Here is a 15,642-nt window from a genome sequence, read left to right on the forward strand (position 1 = left end):
AAACATGAGATCACTAACCAAACACCTAATGCTGCTTTTCAGATGTAAAAGGCAAACACGAGGACACTAACCAAACACTTGTTAGACAAACATAATTCTGTCTTAAGAATGTTAGACAAACAATTACGTCTGTCTTAAAAATGTTAGATGTGATTAACCAAAAAAACAAATCAAACACAGAAAAACATACAAACAGTAAAACTGAAAATTAAAAGGAACGAATTAGACAAATCTGAGGCCTGTATTAGCAGTTTCCTTAAGACAGATGTCGTCGCTATTGACGATCGTGTCTCAGAATACAACAGATTACGCAAGCGAACTCAAACCGTGTGTAGCCTAGTTATCACCGCAGTAGGAAAACAAGACATTATGAACAGACTGATAAGTAGGAAAAATTCCAGAGAATATTTTTTCTAACCGTATGTGAATTTGACAATCCATTCTATATAAATAGAACTAAAAGGATATATGTTTTCACGAACAAACACGACTGTACACGGACAGACACGACTATTCACGTACAAATACGACCGACATGACTTTTCATGAAAGGAGGTGTTTGTTGGTATTAAAATTAATATATAATTTTATTCAAAATTTTCCAACAATCCCCCACATAACTTTCTATAGAAGATATCTGCATAGGATAGGTAGCTAATGTGCCTTGAACCTTCCCTTGTCAAAGTATATTTACTTTACTGGCTGACTAGTAGACGCGATGTCTTTGAACTATTCTTCCGTTTGTGTAAACGATGATATACCCCACACAGATACCAACATAACACGATATGGTTCTCATGGTTATGTTCGTTATGGTCATGAACATCGCCTAGTTCTGAGAGAGTTTAAGAGAACTAGGCCCCACACTAGTCTCCATCGAAGCGACCCCACTTCACTCTGACATAGGTGATTTATTTGCTCAGAATACTGACGCACAATGTATCATTAAAAGCATATAGCTTAACCTTTTCCCGTTGGTGTCACTGTTTACATCTAGGAATGGACGAGGGTTTAACCCCCACAGTGAACGCACAAGGTTTATGCAATTAGGTTGTCCCTTTGAACCTAGACCAATTCCTTTCGATGATTTTTCAATTTGATCTCGGTTTAACCTCTAGGTTAGCGGATCCGCTGTGTTATCCTTTAATTCTACAAAATCAGTTAGAATGACACTCGTTGAGATCAATTGACTAATGGTGTTATCACACGGAAGCTTTTCTACCCGAGTTCATCATTCGGAAGCTTTTTATACCGCATATTCACCAATTGATATGATATTTTTCTTCGATTTCATCATTGAGACGTACTTATTTTAAGGCGATTTGATTTTTACATTTTTAGTGACTTTCATAAATTAAATCTAGACAACTAATGTTCATCTACCAGCGTCTAACTCGGTTAGATAACATCACTACTCAGATTTGTCAATTTATGACATTTCACATTTGTAATGTAAATCCACCCTTATGCGCGAGAATATCAAATATGGAATTTTCATATATCATCATCATCTCTAAAAAATGATATTTTCTTATATCACAAAGTCTTTAAAATTCATACAAATGAATTTTCTTAGACTTTGTGGCTTACATGTTACCACTGATACAAATAGGCTTAAAGCCTCTGAAGTGACCGTGTTCTTAAAACCGGATCCATCTTCAATTAAGGTACATTTACCAACACATGCTAAAAAGCCATTAATTTGTTTAAACAAACAGAAACAAGTCACTAATTAACAACTTTCTCTTCCTGACTTACCAAACAAACCAAGTTAGATCAGAAAATTATAATCTGTTTAAACAAACAGATACATAACAAATAATTTAACAAAAACTATCAACTATATATATATATATATATATATATATATATATATATATATATATATAATATTAAGTTGTACTCCAATATGTCACAATATAATATTTCAATTATACTCTGTTCGTCAAGGTATTCCTGTATGCCTCGTGTGTAAAGGCTGTCATTGGAATAGAGTTATAGGTTGATCACAAAAACACCCATGAATATCCGCAGGTACCTAATTGAAATTTAGGACAAAAAAAAACACTCATGTACGCATTAACTATTTTATATATTTGAACACATATAAATAAATATTACTCAGATATATGATATCCTCTAAACATATATATCGAAATCATAAGTGAGGGATGCAAACAATAAAAAAATATTCACATACATACAACATGTAACTATGCACCTATTCAAATATTAAAAAATATATTCATTTGTTCTGCAGATTTGAATAATCATCTGCCAATGAATTTAAAAATTGTTGCTCACATTTCCTTGCCAAACCAATCCATTATATATAAATAGAACTAAAATGATATATCTTTTCACGAACAAACACGACTGTACACGGACAGACACGACTGTTCACGACCGACATGACTTTTCATGAAAGGAGGTGTTTGTTGGTATTAAAATTAATATATAATTTTATTCAAAATTTTTGCAACAAAACTTAAAACTCTCCCTTTTAAAGTGAAAAGGTAAAAGGAGCATGAAAAGGAGCAACCAAACATCCCCCATTAAGTAAATCAAGTTTAGTTCATCATTCTTTCGTAACAAAAATTATAAAGACTTCAATATTAAGTTGATTAATAAAAGATATTATTTAGATTACAAAACAAAAATATTAAGATATCAATCCATCATGTTTATTTAATATTGTATTATTTCATTATTTGTTGATTGAGCTCCATTATGCGAAAGCATAACCATTGGGTGGAAAAGAAAAAGATTTCAATGCAAAAAAATACCCTTAAAACATTCCAATTAATATTTTTGTTCTTAATTATATCGGTAATAGCTTCATAACAATTGTAAGGATAAATATATAGAGTAGAAAAACCTCGTCTCCTCATGAATAGCATCATTACAGATAAAAAAAAAATGAAGAGAAAAACCTAATTAAGAAGAAGATGAAAATTGAAAAAAAAAATAATAGTCTATTGATCTGCTCCCTGGCACTCATCAATCCATTCGCTATAAATGTCGATAGGTTCAGTTAAATTGGTGCAGCCAGTGGTGTAGCTTTCTTTGCAGACACAACAAAAAGCTTCTGCCTTTTTCATTATCTTATTGATGACACACTGAACTGAGTTAGGATGACCGCAAACAGGACAATCGAAACTTGTTTCCAACTTTTTCATCTTCCCAACAACATGCTTTTTTCTTGTTTTTGCCATTTACTTTACTCAGTTATCTTAGTGTTTATGTATACACTCAAATTGATACCAATAGTTATAGAAGAATTTGTATAAAAGGTTGGCCTCCTTAGATAGAAAATTAGAATACACACAATATATATACACATAAAAAGTAGGATTAATATGGAACACTAGTCTACCTTCTCAATAAATAAAACTTCTTATATTAAATACAATTTAATATATTAAATATAGTTGACCATAATAAATACATTTGTCGTTTAATACAATTGTTGTTTATCTCCCTTCCTCAAGTTGAGCCGATTTGGCATAAATGCTCACTAGTTTCGTAGCAAGTGAAAACGATCCTTAACTATTGTTTGGGAAGGAGTTAATGGAGGTAAATGAGGGTAATGGAAGGTTAAATATCACATTAATCTTGTTTTGTAGTTTTTTTTAGAGTAAAGGAAGGTTAGTGGAAGTTAAATGTTTTGATGGAGTAAACTTTTAACTTCCATTAAGCTTCATTTACTCTAAAAAAACAACTTTCAAACAAGGTTAACTTGATGTTTAACCTTTTGTTACTCCCATTTACTTCCATTAACCCTCTCCCAAACAAGGGCTTCCAAATTGGGGGTTAATGGAAGTAACCTAAAGATCATTAAAATTTTGTATCTCTATAGAGTAAATTAAACTTTCTTCCTCTATATATTTAAACTCTCAAACAAAGTTAAACTTTAACCAAATTTACATTCTATAAACTCTCAAACCAGGTTAATTTTTAACTTTCATTTTTATCACTTCCCTTTCCTTTCCATAGCCTTCTTTAACTCTAACCTTCCAAACTCCCAAACAAATGCTTAGGTTTGGTAACCACAACAACAGCTTAATCAGCCATATGAACATCATGAACCTCGATGAGACACTATGAGACTCAATCTCCTACAAAAAAGAAGTCAACCTCAATGTGTTTGGTGCGTTGATGAAAAATCAGAATGACCGTCTGGTGGGTAGCATATAGGTTGTCACAAAAAAATCTAGGTGGCACAAGGAAGGCCAATTTCTTCAAGTAAAATTTAAAGTCATCCAATCTTAGAAGCTCCATTGGGAAGGGTCTGAGTACTCAACTTTTGTAGAAGAATGGGAGAATGTTATCTTGCATTTTCATGTGGTTTTTAGTATATTTTATCCTATTAATCATGCATTTTAAGATAAGTTTTTTATCAAGGGTCACAATTTTGCAAAGGGGCATGTAGACACAAACTTTTTAAATAGAAATAGAGGAGACATGTAACTCCAATTCCCTTAAAAATGGTAAAATCTTTGGCTCGGGTATAACCAATTTGTTCATATATGAGAGTTAGGGAGGTGATTGATAAATGATATTATTTAGATTATAAAACAAAAATATTAAGATATCAATCCATCATCTTTATTTAATATTGCATTATTCCATTATTTGTTGATTGACCTCCATTATGCGAAAGCATAACCATTGGGTGGAAAAGAAAAAGATTTCAATGCAAAAAAATACCCTTAAAACATTCCAATTAATATTTTTCTTCTTAATTATATCGGTAATAGCTTCATAACAATTGTAAGGATAAATATATAGAGTAGGAAAACCTCGTCTCCTCATGAATAGCATCATTACAGATAAAAAAAATGAAGAGAAAAACCTAATTAAGAAGAAGATGAAAATTGAGAAATCAAATAATAGTCTATTGATCTGCTCCCTGGCACTCATCAATCCATTCGCTATAAATGTGATAGGTTCACTTAAATTGGTGCAGCCAGTGGTGTAGCTTTCTTTGCAGACACAACAAAAAGCTTCTGCCTTTTTCATTATCTTATTGATGACACACTGAACTGAGTTAGGATGACCGCAAACAGGACACTCGAAACTTGTTTCCAACTTTTTCATCTTCCCAACAACAAGCTTTTTTCTTGTTTTTGCCATTTACTTTACTCAGTTATCTTAGTGTTTATGTATACACTCAAATTGATACCAATCAAGTTATAGAAGAATTTGTATAGAATGTTGGTCTCCTTAGATAGAAAATTAGAATACACACAATATATATACACACAAAAAGTAGGATTAATATGGAACACTAGTCTACCTTCTCAATAAATAAAACTTCTTATATTAAATACAATTTAATATATTAAATATAGTTGACGATAATAAATACAGTTGTACTGGATCTTAATTCTGGTAATCCGGCAGTGAATCTCTATAGTTAGTTGAGTAGTGTAACAAGAGTTTACTAATAGAGTATTCATTACTCTAGATAAATAGAGATAAATCCTAAGATAGTTATTGATTGGTTTTTTGATGGAATGAGTTCCTGGCCAGGACAATAAGACTCATCTGATGAGATAAGTATCAAAGAATGGCTCTTTGATAAGAGTCTTATTTTATCAAAGACTTAATCAATATTTCTTAGTATCTTGACAATTAGAGCTTGACAACTTTGTGACTCTAGTCAAGATCGAGATTTTTAATGAAAGGACTTTAGTGCATGGAAATTATGATCATGGTTCATAATTAGTTTAATTATGAATTTACTTCAAGTAACTTCATTCTTTAATTGGGACGTCATGGCGCAGTGTGTTAGCTGAAGATCATGACCTTTAGAGGACTATAAGTATATATAAGCTAAGCTTATATAGGATACACTTGGATTCCTAACATAATTAATAAGTGTTATTATTATGCCTCTAATGCCAGTTAAAGATGAACCAAGAAAGTCACACACATATAAGTTGTTTATATCTAGCTTTTGTTAAATTGATTAATTAAAAGTGTTTTAATATAATATTTCATTTTTTAGGAAAAATGGTGTTACTTACTGAATTTGTTTAAGAAGTTACATATAAAAACAAAAATAATCATATTAATTTTATGTATTTTAAATAATTGTGTAGATTCCATATATACAGTGGGGGTAGGTGAATGTTACTAGATCCGAGCTTCTTTGAAGAAACGTCTCTTGGAATTACGCCCGGCTCACAAAGATGAAGATGACATATTTGAACCGTTAGAAAACACAGATCGATAATAAATGAAATCAAATTTGAGAAGAAGTAAGACAGAAAATGAAGAAAACAAAGTGCAAATGAAGAATAAGAAAAGCAGGTACCAATAAAACGTGTATTCTGAATAGATAAAGAATGCGTAGATTGAGAACGTGGGTAATTAGTTGGGAACGGTTTATCACCATCCTTATGCAAAGCTAAGGAGAAAAGTTATGAAGAAGAAGAGTTACAGTATTTTAAGAAAATGACATGTCGGGCCATAGATATCTTCAAGAGATGATACATCAGTACTACTAACTACAAATTTAGTATATAGTATAGATTCTTGTTATATTTAAGCAAATGATATGTGGTAAGTCTAACTAGTCTTTTCGCTTTTTTTTTGAGCTTATATCGTTTGGTTACTAAGCTTTAAAATAGGTCAATAAAATTAGGCCTAATACATCACCAGCTCCCTGAACGTGTCCATAATAGTAGATTGGCTCTCTGAACTTTGTAAGTGTCTCACCAGTTCCCTAAACTTGCTTATTTCGTATCACCAGCTCCCTAAACTTGTCTATAAAAATTTATTAGCTCCCTGAAATTTGCAAATGTCACACCATCTCCCTAAACTTTGCTTATTCTGTAACAACTAAATACGAAAACTTATTAAACCTAAATTCTAAAAATACATCTTCATCTATTTGTGAGGTAATGTTTTTCATCCCCTACCTTTCAACCTATAATTAGTGTTGCAGGATTGAGAGATCGAAATAACGAGGAACTAGAGTTAATAGGGTTAAGGAGCAAAAATACCCTTAATATTTTGGGTCAGGAGTAATTTTTACCCATAACGTCTAAAATGGTGCAATTTTACACCTAATTTTAGTAGCCAAAAGCAAATTTATAAATTGGTGAATTTTTTGAATTGTTTTGTCCAATTCGTACTTGCAAAGTTCAGAGAGCCAATCTACTATTATGGACAAGTTCAGAGAGCTGACGATATATTAAGCCATAAAATTATTAAAGTTTTGCTTTTGACCATAATAAAATCATTCATGGTGCCGAAATGATGGTATGAACGATTTGCAAGGGAACTCAATGTCATGTATTAGTCACAAATGAAAAACAATCATGTGGAAGATACATTGATTATGATTATAAATTTAAAAAAATAAAATTAATTGGAGTTCGACCCATCCATGGGTATCTTTGAAAAATGTGTAAATTTATTAAAGTCACTTGAAAATATCACATTACTAAAATATAGGATTATAAATACAACATAGAACTATGTGCATTATGCCTCACTTCCAACAGAAAAAAAAATTAATGACTTAATTAGAAAAAAAAAATATTACTTTGAGCGGATGTTGTTCTTCTTATCACTTAAATTGCTTCCTGCAATAAGTTTTAATGCAATTATGGTTAGCTGAATTTTTTTGATACTAAGTTTTAATATTGTATTAAAGAAAACACTATTATTATATTGTACTAAAAAAACACCATTATACTATAATAAGTTATACTATACTAAATATTAATATAATTACTTTTCTCAAAAAAAAAAGAAAAATATTAATATAATTACGGTTATTTTATATTTTCTTAAATTAATTAAAGTCTTGATCAACTTCAATTGTTTTCTTTAATTAAATTTTAATTATTTCTTTTAAAAAATTAATTGTTTTCACTTAAACACTATATTATATTGTAAGTTCTAATACAATTATAGATGTAGATAATTTAAGGGATACGGTCCAAATTTTCCCCTGTTCAAATTTACTTCTAACTTATGGAATGATGTAATTTTACATCTAATGCTGCCAAGCAAATCCAATTTTACTCCTATAAAACAGAAAATTTGAACTGATTCATTGGACAGTTATTCGATTATCACATCGAATTTTCTAAAGAAGCTTGTTGATAAAATAAATTAGTTATGTGTATTTTGACGGCTTGTTTATATCTTTTTTTAAAAACACAGTAAGCATTTTATGCAGTTTTTTGTGATTAACTTATATCTGACAGATTTAAATACTAGCATTTCGGCAAATTGTTTGTAATTGTGTTAGTACCAAAATAAATATTTAAGATATAATTGATATTTATAAAGTCCTATGTGATAATTAAATAACGAGTTAAATAACAATTATCAAAATCGAAAAACAGTGCAGCCTCCTAAATTGCTAAAGAAAGCCGAATTGCAAAAGTGAGGAAGCTCGTTTCACCATTCATATTTAGCCGAGAGTCTACCATAATCCGCAAGAATGTCTGCAACCTGGTTCCCTTCCTTGTATATATGAGAAAAAACGATCGTCATGGAAGCCATATTTTGGAGGCATTGCAGCCAATCTTGCTTTAGCATCCACGACACCGATAAAGTCCAGGATTTCAAAGTTTGCACCACATAGCTTGAGTCGCTCTCCACCCAGAGATTGTTCCAACCTCGCGCAAAAGCCATGTTAATAGCAGTAATTGCAGCAGACAGTTCCGCAATATAGGAATGGTGACAGTCCAGTTGAAAAGCAAAGGCTCCCGCAAAGGCCCCGTGCTTGGTTTTGAAAATTCCCCCGCAACCGACTGTAATTGGAGAACCTGCTACTGACGTGTCAGTGTTAACCTTCCACCACCCCGAATGAGGGTTATGCCAACGAACCGGTATAATTCTATGCGCACGGTGATGGTTCCTCCGGAGACCAAGCTCGTCAAGGATTTTGCATTCCACTGTGGAGTTCCACATCGAGCCATTCGACAACCCTCCCGACTCACGGACCAAGCTCCAAAGCCGACGGAAAACTAACGTGATGTTTGGCTTTTCTCCCTCAAAGATGATTTGGTTTCGTGTGTACCAAAGAACCCAAACACCATTAACGATTGCAGAGTTCCACAGCACAGCTATTTATGGACTGAACCTCTACTGAGCCGCGTCTAGTATCAGGTCCATCACAATACCGTTAGCGTAAACCGTTCGACCAAACATGTTGCACACGCCTCTCCAGAACTGGACCGAGTATATGCAAGTGATGAAAAGGTGCTCAGCGGTTTCAGACTCCTCCGCACAAAAACAGCATCTCGAAACAATTTGACAGCCTCTTCTTATCAGCCTGTCATGAGTTGGTAAGGCTCCCATAATCTCCTTCCAACAGATTAAAGAGTGCGATGGTAAAATATAATATTTCCAAACCATACGGCACCAATCCGGCTTTAACAGATCTGGTCCGAGCCAATCATGAAACAACTTGGTCGAGAATTGACCAGAAGCCACCGGCTTCCAAATGCAGGCATCCCCATCTTCCATGCCTCGTCTAGTTCCTAGAACCCGACTCTCAATCTCAGTCGGCAGCCTCGGTAAATCCTCCCATCTATTGTCGATCAGGTAAGAACTTACAAGCTCCTTCGACTTATGTCGTTGCTTTTGAGGGATGTTCAACTGTTCGTTGATTGATGGAGTAATCCAATCTCCATTCCAGAAATTCAACTTGTGCTCCTACCAATCCACCACAAACATTGCTTTCATAAGATAGCATAGACCAATCTAACGGAGCCCCATATTGATGAATTTGAGATATACTCCTTCCCCAAACCCGCGGAGGAGATGAAACGTGACCGTAACAAATCAAAGCACCTCGAATCCTCTTACAGAATTCCCCAAGCCATTTTCCCTAACAAAGCAAGATTCAGAAGTTTGAGATCTCTTATCCCTAATCCTCCTTCCTTCACCGGACGACAACATGTATTCTAAGCTACCGTAACAAGTTTTTTGGAGTCAATGTTGCCCGTCCAAATGAAGTTCTTAATGCAACGGGTCATTCGAGATAGAAGCGCCTTATTTTTGGGTGTACTTGTTTTGTACACGATATTCGTCCTCAAGTCTCAAAAATTGACCCCAAATCTCTCAAGTGTGTCTTTTTGGGATATTCTCGAAGTCAGAAAGGGTACCGTTGTTACTCTCCATCCTTGGGGCGCTATCTTGTGTCGGCTGATGTCACGTTCTCTGAGAATACGTCTTTCTTCCATCCATCTTCCCCTTCACTCTCTATTCCTGCTGATATATCTGATGATGATTTTTTGGTCCATATTGTAAGTGAATAAGTTGTCCCTCGTCCTCCTATTCGTCACGTTTATTCTAGGCATGTGCAGCCTGCGGTTACGACATCTACTCTAGGACCAGACACCAATGATACCTCATCTGTTTCGGCTCTAGATCCTCCACTTTAATCCGAACCCAGTCTTGATCTCCCTATTGCCCTTCGGAAAGGTACAAGGTCTTGCGCTTACCCTATCTCCTCCTTTGTTTCTTATAATGCCTTATCACCCCCTTCCAAGTGTTTTGTAGCTACCTTAGATTCCATTGCAGTTTCAAAATCCATTTCAGAGGCTATGGATCATCCTGATTGGCTAGAGGCAATGAAAGAAGAACTAAAGGCACTCGAACAAAATCACACTTGGGACCTTGTGGACTTAGTAAAAGATAGGAAGAAAATTGGTGCTCGGTGGATGTGGACTGTTAAGATGAATCCTGATGGTAGTGTTGCTCGAGTGAAGGCCCGCTTGGTTCCTAAAGGCTATGCTCAGACTTATGGTCTTGATTATTTTGATACTTTCTCTCCTGTTGCCAAAGTCACTTCTGTCCGTCTGTTAATTTCTTTAGCTGCCACTTACAATTGGGAGCTTCATCAACTGGACATTAAAAATGCTTTCTTGCATGGTGACCTGAATGAAGAGGTTTATATGGAGCAACCGTCTGGCTTTGTTGCTCAAGGGAGTCTGGAAAGGTGTGCAGATTAAGAAAGTCTCTACATGGTTTGAAGCAATCTCCTCGTCATTTTTATCCCAAATAGTACATAAAACAAGGAGAAACACGCATAAGCTCTCAAAACATAAAAAATAAACACAAACCAACTTGAAAATGCTAAAACATTATCATAAAATGCATGATTAACACAAAAAATATACTAAAAACCACATAAAAATGCATAAGTGCTTGTTATAAATAAACACTTTTTACAAAAACTTCTTTTTGTTTTAGACAATGAAAAGTGTTTTTTTTTGTTAGTCCGATCTTGGTAAGTTGAACAACATATTTTTTTATTAAGTATATTAACCCTAATATCTTTAATTCAGTTGTTATTTTTATCTAATTCACCTATATATATATATATATATATATATATATATATATAAACATAGTAAGATTAAGCAAAGATTCAACCATTTTTTGTATTATATTCATCATGCAAATACAACATTTGAAGCACTCAATTCATGGTTTCTAAGTTATATTCTAAAACCTCTCTTCCAAATGCATTTTCAATTCTACAATCCAACAAACTCCATCTCTATAGCTGATAAAATTAATTCTCTGACTATTCAGAATCTGTAAATTCTTGATCATCGTCCTCATGGTCGGTTGTAAATTCTTCATCATCGTCCTCACCGTCGGTTGTAAATTCTTCATCATTGTCCTCGTCGTCGGTTGTAAATTCATCATCATCGTCCTCGTCACTGTAAGCATCAACTAAAGGGTCATAGAAAAACTCATGATTCACACACTTATCGAAAACATCAGCTTTGAGTATCACATTCCAACACCCTTCAATGTTGAGCTGAGAAAGGCCTGTGCAGTTAGTAAGTATGGCTTGAAGACCCAATTTTGTAAAAGACCCACAACACATCTCAAGTTTCTTTAGACCTGACATTGTATTTGCTATCGCCATAGCCTCACTATTATCAACTTTCTTAAAAATGGCATATCTCCAATTTCTTCTCAAATCAATTAGGGCTTTACAATTGTTCCCAAATTCTGCAATCCCTTTGCTAGTGATATTCAAACAAAAACTGATGTCTAAAACACTTAAATTCACTAGTGAATTAGTATGTCTTTCCACCATTTTGTCTGTCACTTCACTCATTGGAATTTTTAGCACCTTCAAGTTTGTGCCCCTACAAATACGAAAAACAGATAGATTCATGTAAGTAAATCAAATGTTTATGTTAAGAGAAAGAAATGAATATACAAAGTCAAAATCTATTTTTTCCTTATTAGAGACAAATGTTAATTTTCAGCACTTCATTCATTAGAATTTTCATCATCTTTAGATTTCCCCCCTACATATATAGAAAACATAAAACATATAGATAGATTCATGTATGTAAATAAAATTTTGATGTTCAAGAGAAAGAAAAGAATCTAATTTTTCCTTATTAGACAAATGTTAATTTTCAACACTTCACTCATTGGAATTTTCAGTACCTTTATGTTTTCCCCCTACAGATACAGAAAACATAAAACATATAAATAGATTCATGTATGTAAATCAAATGTTGATGTTCAAGAGAAAGAAAAGAATCTATAAAGTAAAAATCTAATTTTTCCTTATTAGGGAATAACTTTAATTCAAAGATGAAACATAAGGAAAGTCTAAAATTTCCCAAAATTAGTTTAAATCTATTCTTTTTCAACATTAAAGCAAATGAACAATTCATTGGCAATCTTTGAAATTCAAATGGATTTTTCTTGACAATCATAATATCAATAAAGATATCTCAAATCAAAGAAACCATTTTTAAACATTCAAACAGCACAGAAAATAGGAAAATATTTTTAATCAATTACCAGTTAGCAGCGTAAAGGAAGCCACGATTTCCAAGCTTGGTAGCAGAGAGCAACCCAAATGAACCTCTATTGCACTTCATAAGCTTAATGGCCACCCTATCAACATCTTCTATAGAACGGTCCTGTTTCTGGCACCAGTCCTGGATGTTGATTTCAGACCAACAATAAGGTCCTGAAACACATGCTAACCAATTTTTGCAGACTAATGAAACCAGTCCTACCCTTTCTTCAATCGAGATTCGGACGAGTATGAAAGCTAGTATATCTGGATTCAGATCCTCCCACCGGGTTGACGAAGATGATGACCTTTTGGACATTTTAACATTATTTTCTTTCTGCACACCCAAATTTGCCATTACAACTGAAATTCAGAAACAACTTTTGTCTTGAGGAGCCTCTTTCTATTCCTCCCCTCCTTTTTATACACGTACTACAACCCTGTCAAGGGTATTTTGGATATTTTTGTGATTATTAAGGGGTAAATTTTATATTAATTCTTAAAACTTTTTTTTGTTGGCTTAGATCCCTATTATAAGTTTAAAATCAATTAGATACTCAACATATTGCTTTAAAAGTTAAATAGTTCTCTAACCCTGTATTTTATATTTTAATTTTAGTTGGTAGTTCAGTTATTTTATATTTTCGATAAGATTTTTATTATTATTTTATGATATTTTCAGTCATCAGTTCAACTCTAGTAATCACATAAACCTAGTCGATGATATATACACATTTTTTTAAAATTACTAGGTATAACAATGATTTTGGTTCGATTTATCGGAATATGTTTTTATTAAAACTTAATTGGTAATCCAAATCTAAAATATCATAAAATATTGATCGACTTGAACTGAAAATATAAAATAGCCAACTAAAATTTATTTCAATTATAAGAGGGATTTAAATAACATAACATATGTTAGGAACCTAGTCGATGATTTTAAATAATTAGAAACCTAATTGAGTTTTAATATATAGATTGATGACCTAATTTGCGGTTTTAAAAGGAAAAATCTAATATGACTTTTAAGTTATAGTTTAGGGGTTGAATTTAAAAATAGAAAGGTTTAATTGACTAAAAAAATATCCGACCATTGAAGTTTATCTGTTGTAGTGACGGCAAATACACGTTTTAGGGTTTTTTTGGGTGTTTTAGTTTTAATTTTTTCGGTATATTAAGTTCTCTAATATTAAAATTGACGAGCTTATATATTAAATTCAACCATTAATTAATTAATTAGGTCAATAACTAAGGTTAATGGTTGAAATTCATCAATTTGGTCAAAAAAGTGAAAAATAATTCGTAGAAAAAAAAACAATAAAAAGCCCCTGAAAATAACTAAATCAGATTTTTATGGTCCTAAACGGGCAAATTTGGCCAAAAGAGGGTTGGGGCCACAACCTTGCTGTGTGTTTTGACTGTTGGTCCGTTTCTCATGGGATTAGTGGAACGAAACCCTAAAAGAAATGCTAATTTTGAAATTGACACTTTTTTCGACCTAATTATTTTGATCTCGAATTACCCCTAATTAAAGTGTCCAACCAAATTTGATTTTAGATTGAATTGATGCTACTATATATCTATGGGATTAATCAATAAAGAATAAATTGATCCGAACCCGCCTATTAATTATTTTTCTTCACTTGATTTGAAATACATCATTTGGCGAACATGAATTAGATGCTGCAGATCCATCCAATGTATCAACACCAACGAACAAAGCTCAGGCAGTTGAAACACAATTTTTTCATAATCAACACGGAATGCCTTCTAGCATAAATGATAAAGATGTTATTCCCCAAAATCTGGTAGAGACGTTGCAAGAGTCTGAATCAAAGGGTGCCCCTTTTGAGAAACCGCTAGCTGAAATCATCAAAAGAAACTTCCCTTCACTGTTGTACACACATGGTTTGATCAATTTCTGGTCAGGTCTTTGAATGTCCGAAATCATCAACTTTGGACATTAGATTGTCATCTAGAAAAATATTTGCTAGTTTCATGTTATGATGAATGACTGCTTTAGCATACCCTATGAAGGTAATGAAATATTATAGCACGCAACCAACCACAATTATATGCTTCTAGTTGGTCAACTCTGTACCTCATAATATAGATTAATCCATATTTCCAAGAAATGAACCCTCTTGTTTCTTTTCCTCATCACTTCAAATCAGAATGTGTAAATTCGGTCCACCATCAGATAATGAGTTAGCGGATATGCCTTGGATACTTTAATACTTGAAAAGAAATATGTGGAGATAAATGAACGATAATGAGCTAGCCCATATGTCTTTTATTGCCACCAGAAAGCAGTATAGGCTCAAATGAATGACAATGTCCAAACTGACTCATTGACACGTGCAAAAACAAAAGCAAGAAAGGTTCATATGGCACATATAGAAGCGTTTTCACAACAATGTTGAGGAGACCAGCTTGGTATCACTATGCTTTCACTAGCTTCATATGGGTACGCTAAAGCAATCATTCATCAGAGACGTGAAATCAGCCAATATTTTTATGAGAATCTAATGTCCAAGTTGATGATTTGGGACGTTCAAAGACCGGACAAGAAATTGATCAAACCTTGTGAGTACAACCGTAAAGTGAAGTTTCTCTTGATGATTTCAGTTAGGCATTTCCCGCTGGTTATGAATAAAATGTGGTTCAATTGCCTCATCTTTGTTCGTTGGTGTTGATACATTCAATGGATCTGCAACATCTAAAGCCTGTTTGCGTTTTGAGGACATTACTTGTAGGCGTTTGGGTGTGTTAGAGGATGTTTTGCTCAATCTATGTTTAAATGTGCAAATTCTTATTAAAGTTTG

General features: G+C 33.3%; 1 protein-coding gene across 1 annotated transcript; it reads right to left on the reverse strand.

The window, feature by feature from the left end:
• Positions 1-11,566: 11,566 nt before the first annotated feature.
• Positions 11,567-13,172, reverse strand: LOC136222856 (F-box protein FBW2-like). Its single transcript, XM_066010553.1, has 2 exons — positions 12,817-13,172; positions 11,567-12,143 (listed from the first exon to the last, which is right to left on the reverse strand). Exons 1-2 carry the CDS (start codon positions 13,170-13,172, stop codon positions 11,567-11,569), a joined length of 933 nt encoding a protein of 310 aa, XP_065866625.1.
• Positions 13,173-15,642: the final 2,470 nt, after the last annotated feature.

The sequence above is a fragment of the Euphorbia lathyris genome, chromosome 3 (assembly GCF_963576675.1).
Source record: "Euphorbia lathyris chromosome 3, ddEupLath1.1, whole genome shotgun sequence".
Taxonomy (NCBI): Eukaryota; Viridiplantae; Streptophyta; class Magnoliopsida; order Malpighiales; family Euphorbiaceae; genus Euphorbia; species Euphorbia lathyris.

Excerpts from the sequence above, each read along its gene's own strand:
- LOC136222856 (XM_066010553.1), bottom strand. The coding sequence starts at position 13,172 with ATGGCAAATTTGGGTGTGCAGAAAGAAAATAATGTTAAAATGTCCAAA. Across the intron at positions 12,144-12,816 it reads TTCCTTTACGCTGCTAACTG|GGGCACAAACTTGAAGGTGC; the intron begins GTAATTGATTAA and ends TCGTATTTGTAG.